This window comes from Rana temporaria, chromosome 2, assembly GCF_905171775.1.
Source record: "Rana temporaria chromosome 2, aRanTem1.1, whole genome shotgun sequence".
Lineage (NCBI taxonomy): Eukaryota > Metazoa > Chordata > Amphibia > Anura > Ranidae > Rana > Rana temporaria.
Window position 1 is genome coordinate 403,505,462 of NC_053490.1, and position 25,043 is coordinate 403,530,504.

Genomic DNA, 25,043 nt, shown 5'->3' on the forward strand with positions numbered 1-25,043 from the left:
TAGACAAGGCATTGGTATTCTCTCTAAGAGAGTTTCATAAAGGTAGAGATCCTTTGGCCGAGACAATGAGATGCTTTCAATAGCAGTATAAACAAATGAAATGTGCTTTAGAAACACACACTTAAATATCTATCATGTCAATGCATTATACATGAAAATGTCTAATCTATTGTCCTCTTAGGCATATATTACCATAGCAGCCTTAAAGTGGTTGTAAACCCTTTTTTACAACATTATGCTACAGGTAAGTCATTATTAAGGCTTACCTGTAGCTACCCAGTATGGTATAGGAGATATCCCCTGTCCCCTGCATGTGCTGATGTCATCAGCATATGCGTCCTGGGGCAAACTGAAGCAACGGCACCTATGTGCCGTTGCTTCAGTCTGCGTGCTGTTACCGGCGGTTACCATGACGTCATTGCGGCTTCGGCCAATCACAGTGACCCACGTGTAAACAGTTAACCACTTTCCCACCCGTCGGACATCATATGACCTCCTGCACTTTGAGTGGAGATGTCTGAATGATGCCTGCAGCTACAGGCATCATGCAGATATATATTTTCCTTTTTAGCCGACGATTCCCTCACATGTAAAAACCATCTTAGTCGCTGTTTAGCACTTGATTTGCTCTCTTTGATCCTCTGAGGCCAGAAGCGACGTCATGACGTCATTTCCGGCACTGGCAGATGTAAACATCTCTCCAACCTAGAGGAGAGATGTGGGGACTTATAGACCCCACATCTCTCCGTAAATATTACCTATCATGCCCTATTCCTATTACATGGGATGTTTACATTCCTTGTAATAGGAATAAAAGTGATCAAAATATATTAAAGGGAAAGTGTAAAAACTAAATAATGTGTATATGTATATTTTTTTTTTAAAGTGCCCCCATTCACTTGTACACGCACACAGAATCAAACCCATACGTAGGTTTCACCCACATATGTAAATAGTGTTCAATCCACACATGTGAGGTATCGGCAAGAATGTTGGACCAAAAAATTAATTCTAGCACAAGACATCTAAACTGGTAACCTGTAAAAAAAAAAAAATTAAATCGTACCCTTTGGAGATTTTTAGGTACTGAAGTTTGGCACCATTTCACAAGTGTGCGCAATTTAAAAGTGTGACGCGTTAGGTATCTATTTACATCATCTATCACATTATACAAAAACATTGGTGGTAAATATTGTGTTTTTGTCTTTAATCCATTAAAGTGTTTCCCCCCCAAAAAAAATTCAGTTTGAAAAATTGCTGCGCAAATACCATGTGACATTAAGAAAATTACAACAACCGCCATTTTATCCCCTAAGGTCTCTGCTAGTATATATATATATATATATATATATATATATATATATATATATATATATTTGGGGATTCTGAGAAATTTTCTAGCATAAAAATATGATTTTTACATGCAGGTGAGGAATGCCAGAATTAGCCCGGTATGGAAGTGTATAATTACAAAATATAAATAGAAGTAAAATTTAATAACTCACATTGAAAAAAGTGCTTGCATTAAGATGATCTTCATTAGATGTAAAAAAAACTTTAAGAGATTGCAATGCACATAAGTAATGCCCTAAATGTAGGTAGGATGCATTTTGAAACATGCCTGTTTGTGCTACTTTACAATAATAGTGGTGCATGGCTGCGTACAGCTGCCTTCGCCTATTCATGTCTATCGGAAGCTGTGTGCAGCTCCAAGACATCCTGGGCAACAGAAATAAGCAGTGTATGTACACTGCTCGGGCAAATGTACCCACTGAGCAATATACTAAATAACTGCTAATTTTTTTCTGAGCATTATTATTATTATTATTTATCCTTGTACTTCTTTTTACTATAGACTAATTGTTTTTTATTATAAATATATGTTTTTTTTTAGATGTGTTAGTGCTCATTCACATGAGCGCTAAAGCTAAAGCTCTCATGTGAATGAGGCCTTAGTGTGTTTTGTCTAGATTTTGTTGTTGTTGTTGTTGTTACTACTACTGGGACTTGAGTACCTTATTACTTCCCTTTCATGTACAACATGTTCTGGAATTATAATGCTTATTAAATAATATTCAAGAGCAGATTTGAATCTGAATAGTTGCTCTGAGGCATGGATTGTCAACAAGCGAGAAGAAAAATCTTGTAACATAACGATTGCCAAATACATACCAAACAACTTGCTCATGGGTGATGATTTCTTACACAGTTTTGCTGACAGCACTTGCGGTGTATAGTCAGATTCAACACTTTTTGGCTTCTTTAAAAAAGGCCCAAAAAGCCAGCTTTATGTTACAGGTTCATTGTTTAATCTAAATGAAACTCATGCCTAGTACACACGATCGGTTTTCGCGACGGTCAAAAGACCGAGGGGAAAACCGAGAACTGGCTCGGTCCCTTTTCCCCTTTACACACGGCCGGTTTTCCCGACAGGAAAACTGCCAGGAGAACTTTGGTCGGGAAAACCGGCCATGTGTATGCTCCCTCGCTCCCATAGGAAAACTGCGGGGAAAAATTGCTCCGATTCACGGTGAGAAAAAAGAGAACATGTTCTCATTTTTAAACCGCAGTTTTCCTGTCGGGAAAACTGCTAAGGAGCATACACATGGCCGGTTTTGCCGGCCAAAGGAAAACACAGCAGTTTTCCTGACGAGAAAAACAATCGTATATACTAGGCGTTAGTTTATAAGTGCAGTAAATAAATCTCTGACGGCACTTGTTGATCTCTAAGTGTGGCTGTCCTAAGTATCCATCTGTGCACCGATAGGTGGTACTGAAACCATCACTAGCCCAGGTGGAAATACTAATGTACAAACCCTTTGATCACATTAGTTGCTTAGCTAATGTTCTAATATTGTGACAGTGTGACATTTTCCCTTTATTTTCTTATTTAGGTGAATGCATCACGTCAAGAAGGGAAACTCATGGAGGAGAGTGATCAATTAATTGAAATTATCCAACAGAGAAGACAAATTATTGGCACAAAAATTAAGGAAGGAAAGGTAAATGTAAATTCTTAACAAGCAATGAAATGTATTTCCTATGCAAGTGCAGTAACAAATGTCCTTTATGTAATACACTGTAATTGCATATCTCTCTCTCTCTCTCTCTCTCTCTCTCTCTCTCTCTCTCTATATATATATATATATATATATATATATATATATATATATATATATATATATATATATATATATATAATGCTGTGAAAAGGCATTGCCCTCTTTCTTTTTTTTTTGCATATTTGGCACAGTTAAATGACTCAGATCATCAAACTAATTTTTATTATTACACAAAGATAACCCGAGTAAATACAAAATGCAGTTTTTAAATGATGGTCTCATTTATTAAGGCAAAAAAGCTGTCCAAACCTGCCTAGCTTTATGTGAAAAAGTAATTGCTCCCTAAACCTAATAACTGGTTGTGCCACCCTTGGCGGCAACAACTGCAATCAAACGTTTGTGATAACTGGCAATGAGTCTTTCGCATTGCTGTGGAACAATTTTTGGCCCACTCTTCTTTGCAGAATTGTTTTAATCCAGCCACATTGGAGGGTTTTCCAGCATGAACAGCCTGTGTAAGTTGATACAGCATCTCAATTGGATTTAAGTCCGGGCTTTGACTAGGCCACACCGAAACTGAAATTTTGCTTTGTTTGAACCATTTGAAATTGGTTTTGCTGTTGTGTTTCGGATCATTGTCCTGCTGCATAACCCAAGTGCACTTGAGCTTGAGGTCATGAACTGATGGCCGGACATTCTCCTTTAGGATTTTCTGGTAGATCTCTGAAGTCATTGTTTCGGCAATTATGGCAAGTCGTCCAGGTCCTGAAGCTGCAAAGCAGCCCCAGACCATCACGCTACCACCATCATGTCTGAGGCCCCATTCACACCTGAGCGTTTTGTCGCCTGAAGCACGACACTCCAAAACGCTAGAGGGGAAAAAATACATTATTCTCTATGGAGATGGTTCACATCTCCACTCCGGGCGTTTTGGGCGTTTTTGAGCGTTTGTATTTCCCATAGAAAGTAATGGAAACGCTCGATTCAAGCGTCTAGCGCGACAACGAGCGTTTCTACGGGTGTTTTGTCGCTTTAATCAATAGAACATTTCACCCAGGCAGAAGATAAAAAAAATGTACAAACATAGCAACAAGTGATGAAAAGATGATCATTTTTCCTATTGGCTAAAATAAAAAACGTCGAAGTACAAAAACGTCGGACGACGCTGTATGCAAACGTGGAAAGACGCATGAATACGCGCGACAAAACGCCGGAAAAAAGGCTGGAAAAAACAACCAAAAACGCTACGCTCAGGTGTAAATTTTGTTATGAAATGCTGTCTTAGTTTTATGCCAGATGTAAAGGGATGCACACCTTCCAAAAAGTATTTTTTTTGTCTCATCAGTCCACAGAATATTTGCCGGAAAGTCTTGGGGATAATGAAGATGTGTTTTGGTAAATGTGAGATGAGCCTTTGTATTCTTTTTGGTCAGCAGTGGCTTTGGCCTTGGAACTCTGCCATGGATGCCATTTTTGCCCAATCTCTGTCTTATTGTTGAATCATGAACACTGATCTTACCTGAGGCAAGTGAGGCTTGTAGTTCTTTATATGTTGTTCTGGGTTCTTTTATGACCTCCTGGGTGAGTTGTCATACTCTTGGAGTCCTTTTTGAACTGAGCACTGACAGGCTGACCCCCCGCCCCTTCAACCTCTGCAGCAATGCTGGCAGCACTCATACGTCTATTTCCCAAAGACAACCTCTGGGTATGACGCTGAGCATTTGCACTCAACTTCTTTGGTTGACCATGGCGAGGCCTGTTCTGAGTGGAACCTGTCCTGTTAAAATGCTGTATGGTCTTGGCCACAGTGCTGCAGCTTAGTTTCAGGGTTTTGGCAATCTTCTTATAGCCTAGGCCATCTTTATGTAGAGCAACAATTATTTTTGTTTTCAATATAAAGGGAATAAACTGCGCTGATGGGCAAAAGGAATTGGATGGACCAGTCCGGGAGCAGCAATTAAATGTGGCATATAACACAAAAGCAAATGGAAAAGAAAAATTGCGCTAGTTGATAAGTCCGTAAGATTGTTTTCCACTTACCAACGGATTTTTCAACTAGCGCAATTTTTCTTTTCCAATTCTTTTTTTCAGCTCCTCAGAGAGTTCTTTGCCATGAGGTGCCATGTTAAACTCCCAGCAGCTAGTATGAGAGAGTGAGAGCAATAACACCAAATTTAACACACCTCCCATTCACACCTGAGACCTTGTAACACGAACGAGTCACATGACACAGGGGAGTGAAAATGGCTAATTGGGCTCAATTTGGACATTTTCACTTAGGGGGATACTCACTTTTGTTGCCAGCGGTTTAGACAGTAATTGCTGTGTTGAGGTATTTTGAGGGGGCAGCAAATGTACATTGTTACACAAGCTGTACACTCACTACTTTACATTGTAGCAGTGTCATTCCTTCGGTGTTGTCACATGAAAAGATATAAAAAATAATTAGCAAAAATGTAATGGGTGTACTCACTTTTTTGACATACTGTATTTAATAATGACTTGTTTTGCATTTTAGCACACCTACCTGATGCAAACCTGAACTATTATTCTTTAAAGTACCGTAAATCTTTCCAGGAAGGTGCTGCCATGCTAAGGATGCTAGTTGCCTGGCACAGATGTGCGGGACCTGCCGTAGTGTTTATTAGCACAGTGGTTCTCAAACTCAGTCCTCAAGCACCCCCACCGAGCCATGTTTTGGGAACTTACCTTAGATAAAATAGCTCTTATCAATACCATATCATTGATATTGTTTTAAAGCAGCTGTGTAAAGTAAAGGAAAACCTGAAAACATGGCCCGTTGAGGGTACTTGAGGACTGAGGTTGATAATCACTGTATTGGCATACATCACCGCACTAGAAGTAAACTGGCCCTCATAAATTTAGTGACCAGACAGACTAAAGTGATGATGTATGGTCCATCCAACCCTTCTTTTTTACAACACTGTTCTTTGGTCTTAATTGCGTTTGTAGGAAATTTTAACCCCTGGCAAGTGCGCAATTTTTTACCCTTAGAAGAGAGACTTTATTGTGTAACAATTTGCTTGCCTAGCTGAGCCCTCCTGGTATGTGGTATTCTGTAAACTTCCAAAATTAACTTTAAATGTCAAGCATGGTGGAGCTTTTGTGAGAAAGCTGCCTTCTAAGAATAAAGGTCCATTCCAGGTTTTAATGGTTCACTAGGCTGTCATGCACCTTTAATTAACTTCAAATAAATGGCTTGTCGGCCAATAACCGATGTAAAGCTGTTTGAAGAGCAGTCTTCCGAGAGGTGAAACTGTGAGGGCTTTAATGGAAAAGAAAGAAAAAAAAATCTTTTGCTATTTTAAGAAGGTTTCTTGGTCACTGACTTAAGCTCTTACATCCTTTTAACAAGCAGTATTGATAAAAGATGTGAAACGGGGACGTTTATTTTTAAAATTGACCTATTGAAATTCAAATTTACTATTAAAGAGCAGCGCCGGACACCAAGCCAAAGTCTGCTAAATAGGAAATATTGGAGCTGTCCTAAAGGCAAAATGTCAGCAGGCGTTTCATAGTGCTTCTAAATGGGACTGCAAGCTTTTGTCACATGATTCTGTATTGAAAAACATCCTTCTGTGTGATCTACAGCAGTGGTCATCAACCCTGTCCTCGGGGCTCACTAACAGGCCAGGTTTTTGGTATTACCTTGGGGAGATGCAGACTAGAATACTGCAATCACTGAGCAGCAAATTATATCACCTGTTATGTATTTCAGTTATCTTGCAAACCTGGCCTGTTAGTGGGCCCTGAGGACAGGGTGGATGACCACTGATCTACAGGAGACCAGGGAACACTAGGGGGTCTGTTGTATAAAAAAAAAAAAAATGCTGGGCGAATGTATCAAGCATTCACACAGCTCCATCTAGTGGCCATAATGCAGTATTTTTTCGATTGAGGAATTTCATGAATATACCTCCATTATGGCCACTAGAGGGAGTTTGTGATCATAGGGAATACACATATTAGGCAGATAACAGGAATTATTTGTGACAGTTGTGCAAATGCTTGAGACATTTGCACTTCAAATGTTTTATAAATAAACCCCTTAACATGCTTGTAAACCAGGGTTTGACAAAATCCGGACGCCAGGTTGCATTTGCGACTAGAATTAGCGACCTGGGGAAGAAAGCATAGGCCTGCAGAAGGCCGCAAGCTGTGGCCTCAATTACCGGCAATTTTGCGGCGGAGGAGGTGGGGGCGCACAGAGTCACAGGATAGAGAGAAATATATAATACAAATAGAGCGTTGCACAGTATAGTAGGGAAGAAATTTCCCAAAAGCATTACTGTCCCGGGTAAATAGATAAATATAGGTTCCCAGTTCTGGGATGTGGCATGGGACTATGCGAATGCGATTAGGAATATATGTAATGATTAAGAAGATTTTGCTGAGATACCGCAGGGATCACATATGGTAGACAAGACTTGTATATATAAAAAATATAATTTAATTAACATTAAACATGTACATAAATAAATAGAAAAGTGAACAATAAAAAGCATGATCACATAAGATAATATAATTTCACCAATTAATGAGGTGACAGAGTGATGTATGCAGGAGGTCCAACATGTTTCGTCCGTTGGGCTTCTTCAGAGACAAGAATGCATACTATATTATCTATAAATGAAAAACATGTAAGTATAGTACAATTCATATTTTCACATAGCATAATTATCACATATATTATGCGGACATAGCCGCAGTTTACTGTAAATGTAAGAATTAACACGTTTCATATAGAGAACAGGTAGGTTGAAAATGTATGCACAAATTGAACAATTAAAGCTGATACTGTATCAGTATCAGCTTTAATTGTTCAATTTGTGCATACATTTTCAACCTACCTGTTCTCTATATGAAACGTGTTAATTCTTACATTTACAGTAAACTGCAGCTATGTCCGCATAATATATGTGATAATTATGCTATGTGAAAATATGAATTGTACTATACTTACATGTTTTTCATTTATAGATAATATAGTATGCATTCTTGTCCCTGAAGAAGCCCAACGGGCGAAACATGTTGGACCTCCTGCATACATCACTCTGTCACCTCATTAATTGGTGAAATTATATTATCTTATGTGATCATGCTTTTTATTGTTCACTTTTCTATTTATTTATGTACATGTTTAATGTTAATTAAATTATATTTTTTATATATACAAGTCTTGTCTACCATATGTGATCCCTGCGGGATCTCAGCAAAATCTTCTTAATCATTACATATATTCCTAATCGCATTCGCATAGTCCCATGCCACATCCCAGAACTGGGAACCTATATTTAGAGTCACAGGATACCCCATCCTGTGTCTCAGTGTGATCGCGCCGGCCGGTAATTGAGGCCGCAGCTTTGCGGCCTTCTGCAGGCCTATGCTTCCTTCTGTGATCTGGCGCCAAGGTAAGTGATTTTTATTCCCTGTTTTGCAGGAAAAGGAAATCCATTACTTCCCCCTGTCAGGACGGAGCTCTGCCTTGTCTTGTTTACATAGGCAGAGCTCTGTCCAACCTCTGTTATCGACGGTCAGTGGGTGCCAGCGGACGTCTATTGGCTGGCACCCGATGATCGGTCAAGCTGTTTAATCCTTTTTTTTTAATTTTTTATGGAAAATAAATATTTAATAAAATACATGCCAGTGCAAAAAACACTATTTGTTCTGCACAAGTAAATACATTTTGAATAAACAGATCATGGCTTTATATATCCAATATAATCAATACATGAAGCTGTGAATGCCTACAGCTCATTTGTTTGGGTTAAAGGATAAAGAAACCCAAAACTAAATGCAATGCATTGCAGCTTACAGTCCTTGAATGTGGTGGATGTGGCTGTGGTAAAGTAGCTTTTTTGAGGCATTGCTAGGCTGACAGTTACAAGCATGACTCCCACAGGCAGAGGCATGATGAGACTTGTAGTTTTGCAACAGCTGGAGGGCCGACACTTTGAGACCCCTGCTTTATAGCAATCTTCTGTAAACTATGCCCCCACACACACTGCGAATACACTGCAAAATATGTTTAAAAGGTTAAAAATAAAACCTGCCTCGAACCACACATGCCTCACATGTGTGGTTTGAACACCATTTTAATATGCGGGCACGACATACGTATGCGTTGGCTTCTGCGGGCAAACTCGGCGTGCAGAAAAAAAAATGTAGATCACTTTTATTCCTATTACAAGGAATGTAAACATTCCTTGTAATAGAAAAAACAGCATGACAGGGCCTCTTAAATTTGAGATCTGGGGTCAAAAAGACCTCAGATCTCACATTTACACTTAAATGCAATAGAAAAAAATTGTCTTTAAGACCATTGGGCAGAAGTGACATTTGGCGCAAGTGTTATGGAGCCAAGCGGGGGCCATCTTTCCCTTACTCTGCTCCATGTCTCAGAGGAGAGAGGACTCGATCGGCTCCGCCGCAGGGCGGAGACGACTGAACCGCGGAGGGAGGCCTTTCCTGCCCCTGATAAAAGATCAAATTCGCTGCAGAGACCACTTTTATCAGAAAGAGGACCATCCGCTGTTTAAGAATATACCAGGGTTATGGCAACTATCGGGTGCCATAACCCGGTATTCTACATCAAAGTACTGACGTAAAATGGCGGCGAGCGGCCTGAAGTTGTTAAAGCGGGAGTTCACCAGAATTTTTTTTTTTAACCTTAGATTGATGCTCATTTTGTCAAGGGGAATCGGGTATTTTTTTTAAAATCGAAGCCGTACTTACCGTTTTAGAGAGCGATCTTCTCCGCCGCTTCCGGGTATGGTCTTCGGGACTGGGCATTCCTATTTGATTGACAGGCTTCCGACGGTCGCATACATCGCGTCACGAGTAGCCGAAAGAAGCCGAACGTCGGTGCGGCTCTATACGGCGCCTGCACACCGACGTTCGGCTACTTTCGGAAAATCGTGACGCAATAGATGCGACCGTCGGAAGCCTGTCGGAAGCCTGTCAATCAAATAGGAACGCCCAGTCCCGCAGCCCATACCCGGAAGCGGCGGAGAAGATCGCTCTCTAAAGCGGTAAGTACTGCTTCGATTTTAAAAAAACTACCCGATTCCCATTGACAAAATGAGCATCAATTTAAGGTTAAAAATTAACTTTTCGGGTGAACCTCCACTTTAATAGTAAAAAGGTCAGGTCTGAGCATTTAGGCCCTTTACAAAATAATCTGGAGTGGGTGACTGGGGGCAAAGAGAAGGCAAATGTATTTCCACCCAAAAATCAAACTTCAGCTTTTCGAAACCAAATCCAGCCCTCACATTTGGCACCTTTCAGGGGGGGGGGGGGAGCAGATACCTGTGTAATACAGGTATTTTGTTCCCACTTCTAGGCATAGATACCCGAGCCACCCGCGGGTATCTATGCCACTTTTGGTGCCTTTTCCACCCCCCGCACACACAGGTCCCAGAAGACAGCAGGGACCAGTGAGAACGTGCAGCGCGAGTCGCACATGCGCAGTAGAGAGCCAGAAAGCGAAGCTGCAACCAGAATAACTATGTATGTAACTAGCAGTTGCCTGTAAACTGTAATAGAGATGCTTGTAGTTCATACCAGGAGATTAGGCTAGGGTGACAACCATGGGTCTCTTTATAGATACAGTGGAGGAGTGACGTAGCCACACCTTTAGCATCTCATTTTTCTTGAAATTGGATTTCCATTTTTCTTGAAATATCATACAGATTTGTAGGTGGATCCACAATGCAGCAGGGTTAAATTGGTAAAAAATGGAGCAAAGTGGAGCCTGTGTGGCCTTTCCATGAGGCTCGTCCAGCATAGAAGAAATAAATATTCAATTTTTAGCTGGGTCGAGGAAGTGTGACACACATCTACAGCTGTGCTGCCCATTTATAAAGAATGTTTATTTGGATCCTTAATTCAGGCACAGCACATTATGAGCCATTCACTCGTTCATCCGCAGCTGACCCGGGATACTGGTTGTGGTTTTGCAGAATAAGGTCTTTCGGGGTTGAACTTGCAAGCCTATGAAATATTTGACTTATGAGGCACTGTAAGATTTGCCTGAGTCTGCCAGATGGATCATTTGTTCTAATAGAAACTCTGTCAGGCTTTGGCAGGAATGGAGTCTGTAGGCCCAAGAACCAGGGTGGGAATGAATAAATGCAGCATATTTATACGAGTGACAGGTTTAATCGGTTAAGTCCTGGTGATTGATTTCTCTTTTCTTCCCCCTCTATAAAGTAAGCAATGAGTAAGTGATTTAAATTTTGAAGAAAAGTGTTTCTACCTCTCCATGCTCAGTCACATTGCGATAATATTTGTTTTCTGCCTGTGTCACAGCAACGGTATGAAGTCAGCTAGAGGGCAAGGCTGGTCTTACTGTGAAGGCAAGCTCGAGGAATTAGGAACAACTTTGTGAGCCACCCAGAAATGCTACACAACTGTCATACATATATCAGTTATATTTGGCATGACATTTTACTTCAACTGTTCTATTCTTTCTGTTTTTCCATCCTACAGTTAACTAACTCTTATGCCGCATACACGCAACGTTTTTTTTAACCTGATTCTTGTCAAGCCTGCCTGCCTTGCCTACACACGTTCGTGAAAAAAAAATGCTTGAGCAAAGCGCAGTGACGTACAACATGTACAACGGCACTATAAAGGGGAAGTTCCGTTCGGATGGCGTCACCCTTGGGGCTGCTTTTGCTGATTTCGTGTTAGTAAAAGTTTGGTGAGAGATGATTCAGTCTGTTACAGCGTGACCAATGTGCTATCTCCATTACGAACGCTAGTTTTACCAGAACGAGCGCTCCCGTCTCATAACTTGCTTCTGAGCATGCACGTTTTTTTTTTACATCGTTAAAACCTACAAACGACCGTTTTTCACGACGTGAAATTTTTAATGCTCATTTTTGTCATAAAAAATGCTCTGGAGCCCACACACAATCGTTTTTAATTACATTAAAAAAAAAATCATTTTTCACGTCATGAAAAACGGTCGTGTGTACACGGCATTAGAGTTCTCCGCCCCACCTCCAACCTGTGACTGCACAGTCAAAGGAGCAGCCTGATGAACTCTATCTGTCACTCTGATTTCTCCTCTTATGAGCACACTACAGTACAAATGATTGTCTCCTTGTGCTGCTTTAAATACTGGCTAAATTCTGACTTAGTTTATTCCCCAGAATGTTTTTTGTTTTGTATATGGTGACGAGATTCCCCCTCTCTATTAATTCTATTAAAATTTTTAATTTTGAGTTGTCAACAAAGAAGAAATCAATGATTACAACCAGGGCGGATAAAAATCAATGTTTACCCACTAGGGGCCCGCGCTATAGGCGAATGACGGCCACAGTGTGGACTTGAAAATCCGGGAGGCCGTCAATAGACGCCCTTCCCTTTGCAGTGCAACGCACGTCCCCCTGTGATCACGTGCTGTGATCACTGAGTCACGGAGACTAGGGTGATCACAGATCCATGTAAGGGGCCAGTCCCAGCCCATTACGACGTGATCAGCTGTCAGCCAATAAAAAATTACCTGTTTGCAAAATTTTATAACAAAATATAATAATATTTTTTTTTTAATCTGTCTTTTAATTTTTTTTTAACAAAAAATAAAAACCGCAGAGGTGATCAAATGCCACCAAAAGAAAGCTTTATTTGTGGGGTACAGTGTTGTATGACCGCGCAATTGTCATTCAAAGTGTGACAGTGCTAAAAGCTGAAAATTGGTCTGGGCAGGAGGGGGGTTTACTGTAAGTGCCCAGTAAGCAAGTGGTTAAAACAAATATCTTTTTATATATATATATATATATATATATATATATATTTATTTAAAGCGGTAGTTCACCCAAAAATCAACTTTCTGCAGTTAGATCCAGCATACTGCTGACATCTGCAGTATGCTGGTCTTTTTTTTTTTTTTGGTACTTATCGTTTTAGCAGTATTTCTTCTATGGCTCCGAGCGGGGATTACTTCCTGGTATAGGCGTTCCCGAAGATGAGCAAGTTAATTGACAGCCTTCGATAGCACGACACGGCTTCTGAAAATACACACGAGTGACACTCGGCAATTTACGGTGCCTGCGCAGTCAGCTCTACACGGCAGGCGCCATATACAGCCAAGTGTCACCTCGGCTATTTTCAGGAGCCGTGACGCGCTATCGAAGGCCGTCAATCAACTTGCTTGCCTTCGGGAACGCCCATTCCCCGCAGGATTCCCCGCTTGGAGCCATAGAAGAAATACTGCTAAAACGATAAGTACCAAAAAAAAAGACCAGCATACTGCAGATGTCAGAAGTATGCTGGATCTAACTGCAGAAAGTTGATTTTTGGGTGAACTCCCGCTTTAAATAAAATTTGTTTGATTTTTATCAAATTTATTTTAATAAAAAGCTTTTTGAGTAAAAATACATCTAAAAACAGTTTTCTATTTAAGATAAAAAAGAAAAATGCACACACAAAAAACATAGTGTGAGACTCAACGCTAAAAAACCTTATGGTTGCAATAGTAGTAAAAATAAAAAAGGTTTTAAATGGAAGAGTAAATGTTGAATAAAAAATTTGAAAATAAAGATGCAAAAAAAAAAAATGCAAGAAAGTCAATCTTGATACAAAGTTCTAGGGGGTTAAATATGTCTTTGGTGCAAATGCTGCAGATAGTTGCGAGGCTGCTTCAGGCACGTGCCTGGAACCTGGAGACTGTGAGAAATAGTAGTTTACCCCATCCAGCAGAGGAACAGAACTGCCTCTGTATCCTTGGGATGTTATGCCACGAGCGTCTTGTGTCAGCGTGGGAGCTGAAGCCTTGAGGGATCTCAGGAGGACGCTGGCAGAATTGCTTGGCGTGGAGGTGACCTGGAGCTGTCACCCTGGGGAGCCGCCTACTACTGTGTTGGCCAATCAGAATGTGTTTCGAAAGCTAAGCCACACCTCCTTCGTAAACTGATGGACTTTTACATACACTTTTACAATGTCCACTTTTTAAGCAGTTAAAGCCACAGTTAGACAGTTAGCCACAGTTAACGCCAGTTCCCTTAGCAGAAAGAAAATTCAAATATAGAGCGTTTTTGTACAGAGTTTAGGAGAGTTTAGCATTTTTGTCTGTCAGAAAGCTCCAATCAAAAACACAAACCAGAAGGGTTTTTTCCTGCCTCTAAACACTAAGCTTAACCACTTCAGCCCCAAAAGGTTTTACCTAGGGTTGCACCGATGCCAATACTAGCATCGGTATCGGTGCCGATACCGAGCATTTGCATGAGTACTTGTACCCAGGCAAATTCTCCAATGCTTGATCCGATACCTGGGCTGTCAGGGGTGATTGGTGCAGCAGTGGGTGGAGTTACAAGCACCAATCTCCCTGTATAGATTTCAATAAAGCAACTGAGAGTCACTTCTCCTGCTCTCCCCCACGTGGCTTTCACCTGCCTATTGAAATCTATACAGGGAGATCAGTGCTTGTACCTGCCACACCGATCGCCCCTGACTGTCCACCTGTGTCCTCCTCTGGCTCCCCTCCGTGTCCTCTTGTGGGCTCCTCCGGTCCCCCTCTGTGTGTGCCTCCGGTCCCGCTCTGTGCTCCTCTGCTCCCCCCCTGTCCTTCTCCAGTCTCCCCCTGTCCCCGATCTGTGAGGATGGAGAGCGGAGGAAGGAGCTGGTAAAGCTCCTTCCTTTTCCTTTTAACTGTCAAGGAGCATAGTAAACTGTGTTTACAATGCTTCAGTTTATGAATGGGGAGGGGCCTCTGTGTCCTGTCCTATCATCTTCAGTGCAACTCAGGGGGAAGATAAAGGGACTGGGGAATCTTGTAAAAAAAATCACCGTCCATACTGGTAAATATTAGGGGGGCTGCTGCTCACAGCTTTATACCATTTATATATTCATGTTATAAATGCTATTCCAATGTACGCTCAATACATACAAAAAGCCAAAGAGTAAAATAAAAATATTTTTTTTTTATATCTAAATAGACCCAAATAACTGATGGCTTAACAAATAAAAGCACTTTCACATCTGCTCCCAGCAATTCTAGTTATCAAACTTTTTTGTTATCTCATCAGTCAGGAAATAATGTGAATTGTAGAGGGTAATAGGCCAGCTGTGCTTGTTTTGGCTCTTATGTTTTTGGCAAGATTGGCAGATTATAGACAAATCTTTCCGCTTAACAGTGAAAAATTATAATTGCTTCTATGTATTTGAGAAATGTTTCTCGGCTTCGAGAGAGGACTGTGAGAGTGTCAGCCTCTTATTTTTGCTGTCATAGAAATCTAAGAAATATTAATAATGTGAATGTTAATGTCTGCAAAGGCATTACTGCCAAAACGACACTTAAACACGAACTCCCACACAGCCCAGAGTACCATGCTGTGAGGCCGTTTTGTGCATGACTTCCTACGTAACTAGCTAACTTCAAATTATATAAACAGATTATGTAATACCCAGTGGTGTATTAGAATTTTAATGTGAGTGACTTGTAAATCACACATTTAACTGAGCTTAGAAGTGCTATCCAGACATATATTGTCTTACATTTCATTAATGCCTTGTTCCTTCCACATATACAATGGGCATGGAAAAGAATAACCCCCTTTAAAATAATCACGTTTTGTTGCTTTGCAGCCTGAAATGAAGACAGACCCATTTTTTGTTTAAGGGGGGTTATTTATTTTCTATACTAACTATATACAGGCAGTCCCCGAGTTACGAACGGGTTAGGGACTGTAGGTTTGTTCTTAAGTCAAATATGTTCGTAAGTCAGAACAGCATGAGCAGAATGACAGATACGTCATTTTCCGTTGTTTCGTCGAATGTGCCCGTCATCGAAAAGTGGCCGTGCATGCGCAGAACGGCAGATACGTAGCTTTCAGTCGAATGTGCCCGCCTTCGAAAAGGTCCCATCGAATGTTCCTGCCGTTGAAAAGTGGCCACGCAGCCTCCCGTTCATAAGTAGGAGGCGTTCGCAAGTCGGATGTTCGTAACTCGGGGACTCCCTGTACAGTAGAATCAATTTTGCAGTTGTCCACCTTTTCACTTTACCAACTGCATTCAGACGAGGGCTTTTTTTTTTTAACAAAATGGCCAGTGGTTTACATGTTTCTAAATCCTAAGCGCTTATTTAAAAAAAAAAAAAAAATTCATTTTGAATAGAGTAGGAAATAGCTGAAAGCCCTGTTGAGTTTTTATTTAATTGGTGTCCCTTTTGAAATATTTCCCTTCACTTCCCGTCCTGAAGACACAACAGGACATTTGTAAATATCTCCACAGTGAGGGAATTCCTTGCTTAAAGGAGTTGTAAAGGAAACAATTTTTTTTGCCTAAAATTAAGCGGGAAATTAAGCATTACGGCTTCACTTCCCGTTTCCCTATTGCGCAATCCGCACTGTGCGTCTTCACTGGTCCCCGCGGTGTGTGTCTCCCAGAAGACAGCAGGGGTACAGAGTAGGCACCAGAAGTGGCATAGATCACTGAGGTGATCTATGTTAGGAAGTAGGAGCAACTACCTGTATTAGACAGGTATCTGCTCCCCCTAAAGGTGCCAAATGTGACACCGGAGGGGGGGTTCCAAAAAGTGGAAGTAACATTTTTGGGTGGAACTCCACTTTAAGACAGTTGTCACCATGACAAGTGCCCCTATTGTTAGATTTCCACTGTATTCTTGCTATGGTGAAGACTCCAAAATTTGTATTTTCCCTTATTTTCAGCCCCATTAACAATAGTCTCTAGCAAAAGAGAGTGTATCTCCCTAGTGGGGACTCAGATGGTGATATAAATTGTATAGGGGTTTTAATCTCTATGCACTCTATCTAAATCTAAAAGAAAACATTGTGGCCTTAAATACACTTTTAAGTAGAACTCCAGGAAAAAAAATTCTGGTTTGTAAGACCCCCACCCTGTATAAAAAGAAAAATAATACCAATCTGTTCTCAGCCTCTCCATGCTCCAGCTCTTTCCCTAACTTCATCCTCTGTCCAGCACCATCAGTCTTCTTTGTCATCCCATTTTCTGTGAGCCCAACCTGTTGTTTACAACCTCCCTCTCCTCGGAAAGCATGTCATCACTCTGGGCTCACAGTGCTTCAGCATTGAGCAGGTTTCACACGACTTTATGTGAGCGGCGCTCATTCGCAGAAGAATGCCTTTTGGGGGTCATGTGTCAAGTAGTCGTTGAAATCCTGGAGTTCCTGGATTTAAATTCACTTTCACTGAGACTTAAGAATTTTTTTTGTGTGATGGCTAAAGTACTCCTGGTAAAGTACTTTCAGATTTTAATAAGAATAAAATGATCTACAGGAAATATTCATGCAGCAAATTTAGATCATAGCTTCTGTAAAGTAAACCTTTAAAATACAATTCCAGGTACAATTGAATTGTTGCAGTTTAATCAATTAGACTGGTAGCAGCTACTGTTTGTCACAGTGGTAGTTGACTGGTCGAATTCCCATTCCCTGGTCATTTTTTAGTCCGGGAATAGCGTGATGGCGCCAAAGGCTTGGATGTGGGTGTTCCCTATTAGGCCTCTTGCCGTTACCAAACTCTCCTGCTTCTGCCTGAGTGTTATAAATGACAGCACGAGTTGTCGTCTGAGTTTAATTTAGCTCCACATGACATCAACTCTTCTGGCAGGATTAATTACTTCAAAGGTGTTTTTGGCACATTGCACCACAACAGAAAGCTGTGTACATGTGTGTATTCCAGTTATGTTGCCTGCATTGTTGGTGGCACGTTATCAGCGAAATGGATTACTGTAACACACTCTAACAAGTACTGCTTATTTCGGGTCTTTTTTTTTTTTTATATAAAGTAAATAAAGCTAACAGATCTAAAACATGGTTGTGTTTCATAGACGTGGTTTGAACGCATTGAAGTGCAAGTCAAGGCAAACAGCTAAATACATTATTCAAATGCATATGTGAACTGCCTTGCCTGCAAAAAAGTATATAACTAACTAAATTCAGACAGCTTACCCATCCAGGCACTATACAAGTAATACAAGTTAAAGTAATACACCTTGTTTATAACTGTGATTGGATAGTAAAGTAAATGCAAATCATCTCGCTTCAGTCAGCAAGCTTTATTTGGTGGAATGTATTGCTTCCCCTTCCTCTGCTAATGTGTAGGGCAGTGGTCTCTAGATTTTGCGGCCTTCTGCTTGCGTTTATCCAGCCTTGGGGTGCTATTGTTTTCATTGACACCAATGAAGGCCACAATTCCTCCCAAGGTCAGCAATGATGAGGCACAGTTCCTACAAATTACATCAACAATGGGACACAATTCCCCCCAATGACACCAACAATGGGGCCCTGTGACATCAATATTGGGGGATTGTTTACTTATTTTGATGCTGGGATATTTTGTACATCTGATGGCCACAGTCTCCCCCCCCCCCCCCCTAAAGTCTGAAGAACAGTAACCTGGCCCTTTGTTTAGAGACCCCTGGTGTTGGGGATTACACAAGGCTAGCAGACTTATGTACTTTTAAATACATAAAAATATATTTTTATTAAGCAAATCACTGAATTTAATAGGGATAATTTTTATGTAACCTAAACTTGCATTTTTATCTTGTATTTATTTTTCGTTGTAGGTGGTCAGGCTGCGAAAGTTAGCCCAGCAGATTGCAAACTGCAAGCAGTGCATAGAACGATCCACATCTCTGATATCTCAGGCGGAACAGTCTTTGAAAGAGGCGGACCATGCTCGTTTCCTCCAGTCAGCCAAGAGTATTACAGAAAGGTACCTTAATTCTGAAAATGTTTTCTGGAGTGTAACTTCATGTTTTTGATCCCCTTAAAGAGAACCTGTTATTTAACTTTTTACAAGGTGACAGTTTCTCATAATAGCACCCTAATAACGCCCTCCCTCTTATGGTGCTAACATATGAATGCTACTGCGCTGCTCCATTTATCTGGCATGGCCCTCAGAAATACCCAGTACTTCTGTGTATGGGGGAGCATTTGACCTTCTCACTTAGGGATTAGACTCAGGGCTCCCACTGGAGGTCAGGGTGTTTAGGAGTTTGGGAAAGGTAAGTCTCAGTAGGTTGATGTGCTGGCCTATTAAGATAACCTTGCTTGCCCTGAATTTGCTTAAAGAATTTTTTTTTCCCTTAAGTCAAGTTCATTAGTGAGACTCACATAGCAGTAAACAGATCAGGTGGGCTTATTATTGATCTACATTATATAAGCGGTAGGTCATCAATAACTAAAGTTCAGCAGTTGTCCTGCGCTTGATGCATATGACCTACTGCCTTTCATTTTGTTCTAGCGCCAAAACAAAATGCCATAGTCTATTGCAATACGTTATAGTGCTTACCATGTTATTAGATACCACTGTAAAGTTTGATTTAAAAAAATAAAAAAAAACTCCTTTCTCAATTTTCCTTTCTGATTCAGAACACAACCACTTCAGTATAATATGTTGTTATATAATATTGTGTCTTGTTTATTAGATGTTGAAAGGTGCTCACTTAGATTATATATAGTCTGTTCTTTTAGTATAATTCTTGTGTATACCATTTTACCATATAACTCTCCCCCTTCTATTTCCTAGCCTGCAACAAAAACAAAATCTGATTTGTATAAGGCAGTAGCTTTTTTTTAGCCAAGATATTTTGGAGAGAAAAACTGCATATGTGTATAATTTATCAAGAAGGTTTCCCAGAAATACTAAAGTTGGCTTTCATAATCACCAGACTTGGCTCTTCATCCTTTAATTTTTTAGCATGTGAAAGAGATATTAACAGGGAGGAGATCTCAAACACATAGTTTAGTTATAGGAAACATGGAAAATACTTAGATTGCTAATTTAACCTGATTTAACCACTTGCGCGAGGTGGGTACATTTAAAGGGGGACCTTCAGAGAGAAAGCTATCCAACCGGTGCCTCTTTCTGACCACAATCCCACCCTTTGACAGGGTGGGCATGTCACTCCATGCTGTGGCTGGGTTTCAAGATCATCAGCTGGAGGCATCTCAGAGCTTCTGACAGGTATTAGAGGTATGAGAAGTAGCAATGTTAGATATAATATTTGTGCACAATGGCTCTCCCTAGTAGACTCAGTGATTCATTTATACAAGAGTTGGTTAGGTGGGAACTGGAAACCTCTCCCACTGTTTTTATAGACCTGGATTCTTCTTATTTCCAGGACAGTTGAGAAGTAAGAGGCTTTCTTCTTGTGAGCTTACGCTCTCCTAGTTTAAAAACGGTGTTTAGCAGTGAGCACCTTCTTCTCTCCCTACTTGACCAGCAAGGCACAGAATCGGGCAGAGAGTTGAATGGAACATTTGCTCTCTGACCTTCATTTGCATATTATAAACTATGAGATTGTTCAGGGTGCTGCAAAGGCTGCCTCTGTCTGTTTACCTAGCTAGCTATCTATCTAGCAGTCTGTCTATACAAAGTAAATAAGTGTACTGGTGGCTTTGTGGACCACTGAGCCCATATTTTAAGTTTTACAATAGTAAGGGCTTAGGAATATCTTTGTAAAAGGATCTGGTTCTGCTTTAGAACCATGACAGACTATGTGATACCTCAATGAGGTGTAGCTCTGGGATACCCGTCATTAAAAATTCCAGGATTAGCAGGAAGAACCCCTTTAATTTCACAATATGGATACGGAACAGGCAGGCGAGATCTATTTTCTAGTTTGTTCTGTAAGGGTTCAGGGTGCTAGATTATTGCAAAGTAATATTGTGCATTGATAAATTAGCTTTATCCATGGAAAGTTTGTAAAAATTGCCAGCACTTCAAATATTCAAGTGCAGCTTAGGTTTTAATAGCATGTCTGTCAGCTGTTTGCAGGTTACACAGGATATGTCATTGTACTTGCACCATGATAAGGAGATTGTGCAGGACCTTGAAAGAGTAACTCACAAATGGGCTGATAAAGCCTCCACTTCACTGGAACTTTTGGAGTGCTGGGATTTTTTTTCTGTTTCAGTAAAAAAAAAAAAATCAGTTTATCAAGTAGATAACATGCTATTGTTCCACCTACGCATGGGCTAGCATTGACAGTGCTGACAAAAGTTGGCTTACAATAGTAAACAAAATGCAGCAGTATGAAACAAGAACTGATATAACAACATGAGATAGGCCTTTTCATAATGCTATGAGGGCCAAGGGGTCCTGGGTAGGTTCCCTACAACAATGGGGTATCCTCTAGGCCCTACAATATCCATACAATGGTGCAATTTATAGTCTATACAGATCTAAGAAGAAGAGATCAGTAACCGGTAGGAAGGGAGGCAGAAAGGTGGTGCAAAAGAAAGACAGAATGCGCACGTGACGAGTAGGAGTGCTGGGATTTTTTTAACAGTAAAGAAACCAAAGCGAAGCCAAGACAACATGTCCTGATTTCACCTTCTAGTGTCAAATATATGTAGGACATGTAAGTTGTAATCTTCTGCCGAAACAATCAGATTTTATTTGTGGGCAGTCATCAACCAACTTTGGCATGCAGAATGCAGCAGCACACACTATATAAATGAGTTAATTTTGCTAAACTCATTTGAGCAGTCCTATTTATGAATTAATGTTAAAGTGCTGAAATGTTAAAGTGCAATGGTTAAAGTGTTTTAAAGGCCAAAACGTGCTCTCACCATAAAGCCCCATACACACGATCGGAATTTCCGATGGAAAAAGTCAGACTGACTTTTTCCATCAGAAATTCTGACTGTGTGTATGCCCCATCGGAAATTCTGATGCATTCCATCGGAGTTTAGATAGAGAACATGTTCTCTTTTACTCCGATGGAATTCCGATGTGATTTTGGTCAGACAAAGGACAGACCAGACAACAAAACACAATACAATGTGATTTGGTGTGATTGCTGTCTCCAAATAGAAGGTGAGGCCCGACACTTTTTAGAATGAGATCCCTTCTTCAGGGATATTCCTTCATTGAGAACACACAATATCTATAACAAAAATACACAAAAAGAAAATGGTGTCACATAAACAGGAACAAAAATGAGCATCATTGAGAGCAGAGAGGCACTAATATGTTTATAATAAATTAATTATTTCTATACTTCCTTGTATTCCAATTGGTTGTCTAAGGGGGACCCCTCTCTTTATTTGTTCATTTACACACGGGATGTCGGCAACACCCTAGTCGTTTCTTGGTGGAACAATTTCTTTTTATGTCTGTAGGACAGGAAGTGAAGGGAAATCTATTGAATGGGACACAGAAACTAATAGGGGTTTTATCCGAAATGAAAAAAAACATTGGCTTTAGATAACACTATGAAGCAAGATGGCTCTTTAGCCCAAAGATGTTCGTAATTACAAGCAGCCCTTCTGGCATATCCCAGGACTTACAGAATACAAGTTATTCTCTCCCCTCTACCCCTGTTGAAAATACCAAATAAGATCTTAAAAAAAAATCTAAAAAAGAAACAACGTGTCTTGTTAATAGTCTAGCAAAGGTCACAGTGAAAGCTAATACAGTTCTACATGTTTTAAAAGTGTAATGGGTGTATACTTACCATCTGGTGCATTACTTTGTATATAAGTTAAAAGTGCAGATGTTTCATGCTGTGATTTGTGATAGCAGATTAATAGCGAGTTTACGTTTGCATGTGGTTTGCTAAGAAAAAGTTCTACAATATAAATTACCTTACGGTAGTGTTCTTCATGTTTTCAGCTCATATAAGTTTCCTGACCTAGAGCATATAAGCCAGATATAAAGAAAATGTTTCCTTAAACAATGGAACAGTACATCACATTATTATGTGTATAGGTAATGTTATTTTAAGTATTAATAATTTTGTTTTGTCATTTTAGAGTTTCAATGGCAACAGCATCGTCTCAAGTGCTGATCCCAGAGATCAACCTGAATGACACGTTTGACACATTTGCTTTGGATTTCTCCAGGGAGAAGAAGATGTTAGAATGTCTTGATTATCTCACAGGTAAACTGGCGGTCAGCTGTTATTAATTTAATCATTCAAATGATGTAAGCTAATCATGATTCACTTCACTGGGTTGCACTTTGTCACGAGGACAGGATAAAAGATGTTGCCTACTCCAAGGGTACATTCAAACGAGAAGATCTGTGTATGTCATTACAAACTGATTACAGTTACACCTACATTAACTTACAAGAAAGATCTTAAAATAGAACCAAAGCCAAAACATTTTTTTTTTCATTTTGGATAGAAGAGAAGATTATAACTCCTATTAGTTGTATCCATCTGTGTCCCATTGGGGAGATTTCCATTCACTTCCTGTTCCATAGCCACAACAGGAAGTTGTCCCCCAAGTGAGGGCAATTCCCTCTTAGACAGTTGTCACCAGAAACAGTGTCCCTATTGGGAGATCTCCACACTATTCCTGTTCTGGTCACCGGGGCGAATACAGAGAGGATGACTCTCACTATTGGGAGCATAGACAGTAATTAAAACCCTGACATGTGTTCGAATCCCTCTACATTTAAAAAAAAAAAGTTCTGGCTGCATTTGCACTTTAACCGCTTCTGGTCCGCCACCTCATATATACTGCGGGAGGATGGCCCGGCTGCGCAAAATTATGTGCCTGTATGTGATTTTGTGCACGCAATCTGGGGGGAACTAGAGCCCGCCGATCGTTCAGAGGAAAGGCACAACAGCGGCCTGCCTATGTAAACAAGGCTGGTCTTTAAGGAGAAAAGGAGAAATCTTGTGTTTCTGCTAAGCAGATCTCTTTTTTTGTATCCTGGGCATCCACTCTCCCTACAGTTAGCACTCCCTAGGAGTACACTTAACCCCTTGATCACCCATGGTGTTAATCCCTTCCCTACCAGTGTCATTTATACACTGTGCTTTTTTTTTTTTTTTGCACTGATCACTGTATTGGTGTCACTGGTCCCCAAAAAGTGTCAGTGTCAGATTTGCAATGTCGCAGTCCTGCTAAAAATTGCTGATCGCTGACGTTATTAGTAAAAACTATTTTTAAAAAGTCCTTAAATCTATCCCATAGATTGTAGATGCTATGGGGGACGTCCCCAGATGTCCCCCATAGAAAATATAAAGGAAAAATTAGACCTGGGGGTATAATGGAAGGGAGAAATCCAGGAGTAGTATTGGCAGAAGATGTCTCCTTTTCTCTTTTTCTTCTTAGTATAAGGGGTACTTATTGAGACCATATATGTTGTTAGTCTGTATATTGTTTTTATGTTATATTTATTGTATTGTCTTGGAAAAAAAATTATAAAATAATTTTGTAAAGATGCTAAAACTTTCAATAACCAATCAATATACGCTTATTGGCATTTTTTTTTTATACCAAAAACATGTAGCAGAATACATATTGGCCTACATTGATAAAGAAATTCGATTTTTGTAAACATTTTTATTGGGTATGTTTAAAGCATAAAGTAAAAAAAAATTTTTTTCTCAAATTGTTTTTTTTTTACATAAATTTTATTTGGGTACAGCATCGCATGACCATGCAGTTGTCAGTTAAAGCAAAGCAGTGCCATATCGCAAAAAATGGCCGGGTCGGGAAGGGGGTAAAACCTTTCCGGAGCTGAAGTGGTTAATAACTTATCTTAGCAGGAGGTTCTATTAGAACACGCAGTTTTGCAGCCTTAGCACTGTCTGACACCTGTCAAACAGGTAAAAACATAGAATATCCAGGCTCAAACTTACCGACCAATCAGCAACCAACCAAATTCACCTGTCTAACTGTGTGCGTTAAAAACAGAGGTTTAGTTGCACGCATTTGCAAATGCATGTGTAAGCTGCAGGTCCCGTCAAGGCGTTCTGTATACTGCAGTCCTAACTATAACATTGCATTTTAAGTCTCCTCAGTAGGAGCACATGACTGCTGATGGATAAATAAGGGGCAGGTGACTGGAGGTAGCCCATCCCTCATTAAAGGGGCAGGAGCACACTCAGCACATGGAAGCAAATGTGCCAGTGTGCTGCCTGACCACAATGACATAAATACAACAAACAAAGGTCACTGCCCCTACCTATGACTGGTCTATACAATAAGGAGCACTGGAAAGG

At 40.3% G+C, this 25,043-nt stretch overlaps 1 protein-coding gene across 2 annotated transcripts in view; it reads left to right on the plus strand.

The window, feature by feature from the left end:
• Positions 1-25,043, plus strand: part of MID1 (midline 1) — a 251,302-nt gene that overhangs the window by 162,382 nt on the left and 63,877 nt on the right. For both annotated transcript variants that reach the window (XM_040338131.1, XM_040338132.1), the window contains exons 4-6: positions 2,895-3,002; positions 18,639-18,787; positions 22,837-22,964. In XM_040338131.1, coding sequence (XP_040194065.1) covers positions 2,895-3,002; positions 18,639-18,787; positions 22,837-22,964 — 385 coding nt within the window. The remainder of the gene's footprint in view (positions 1-2,894; positions 3,003-18,638; positions 18,788-22,836; positions 22,965-25,043) is intronic.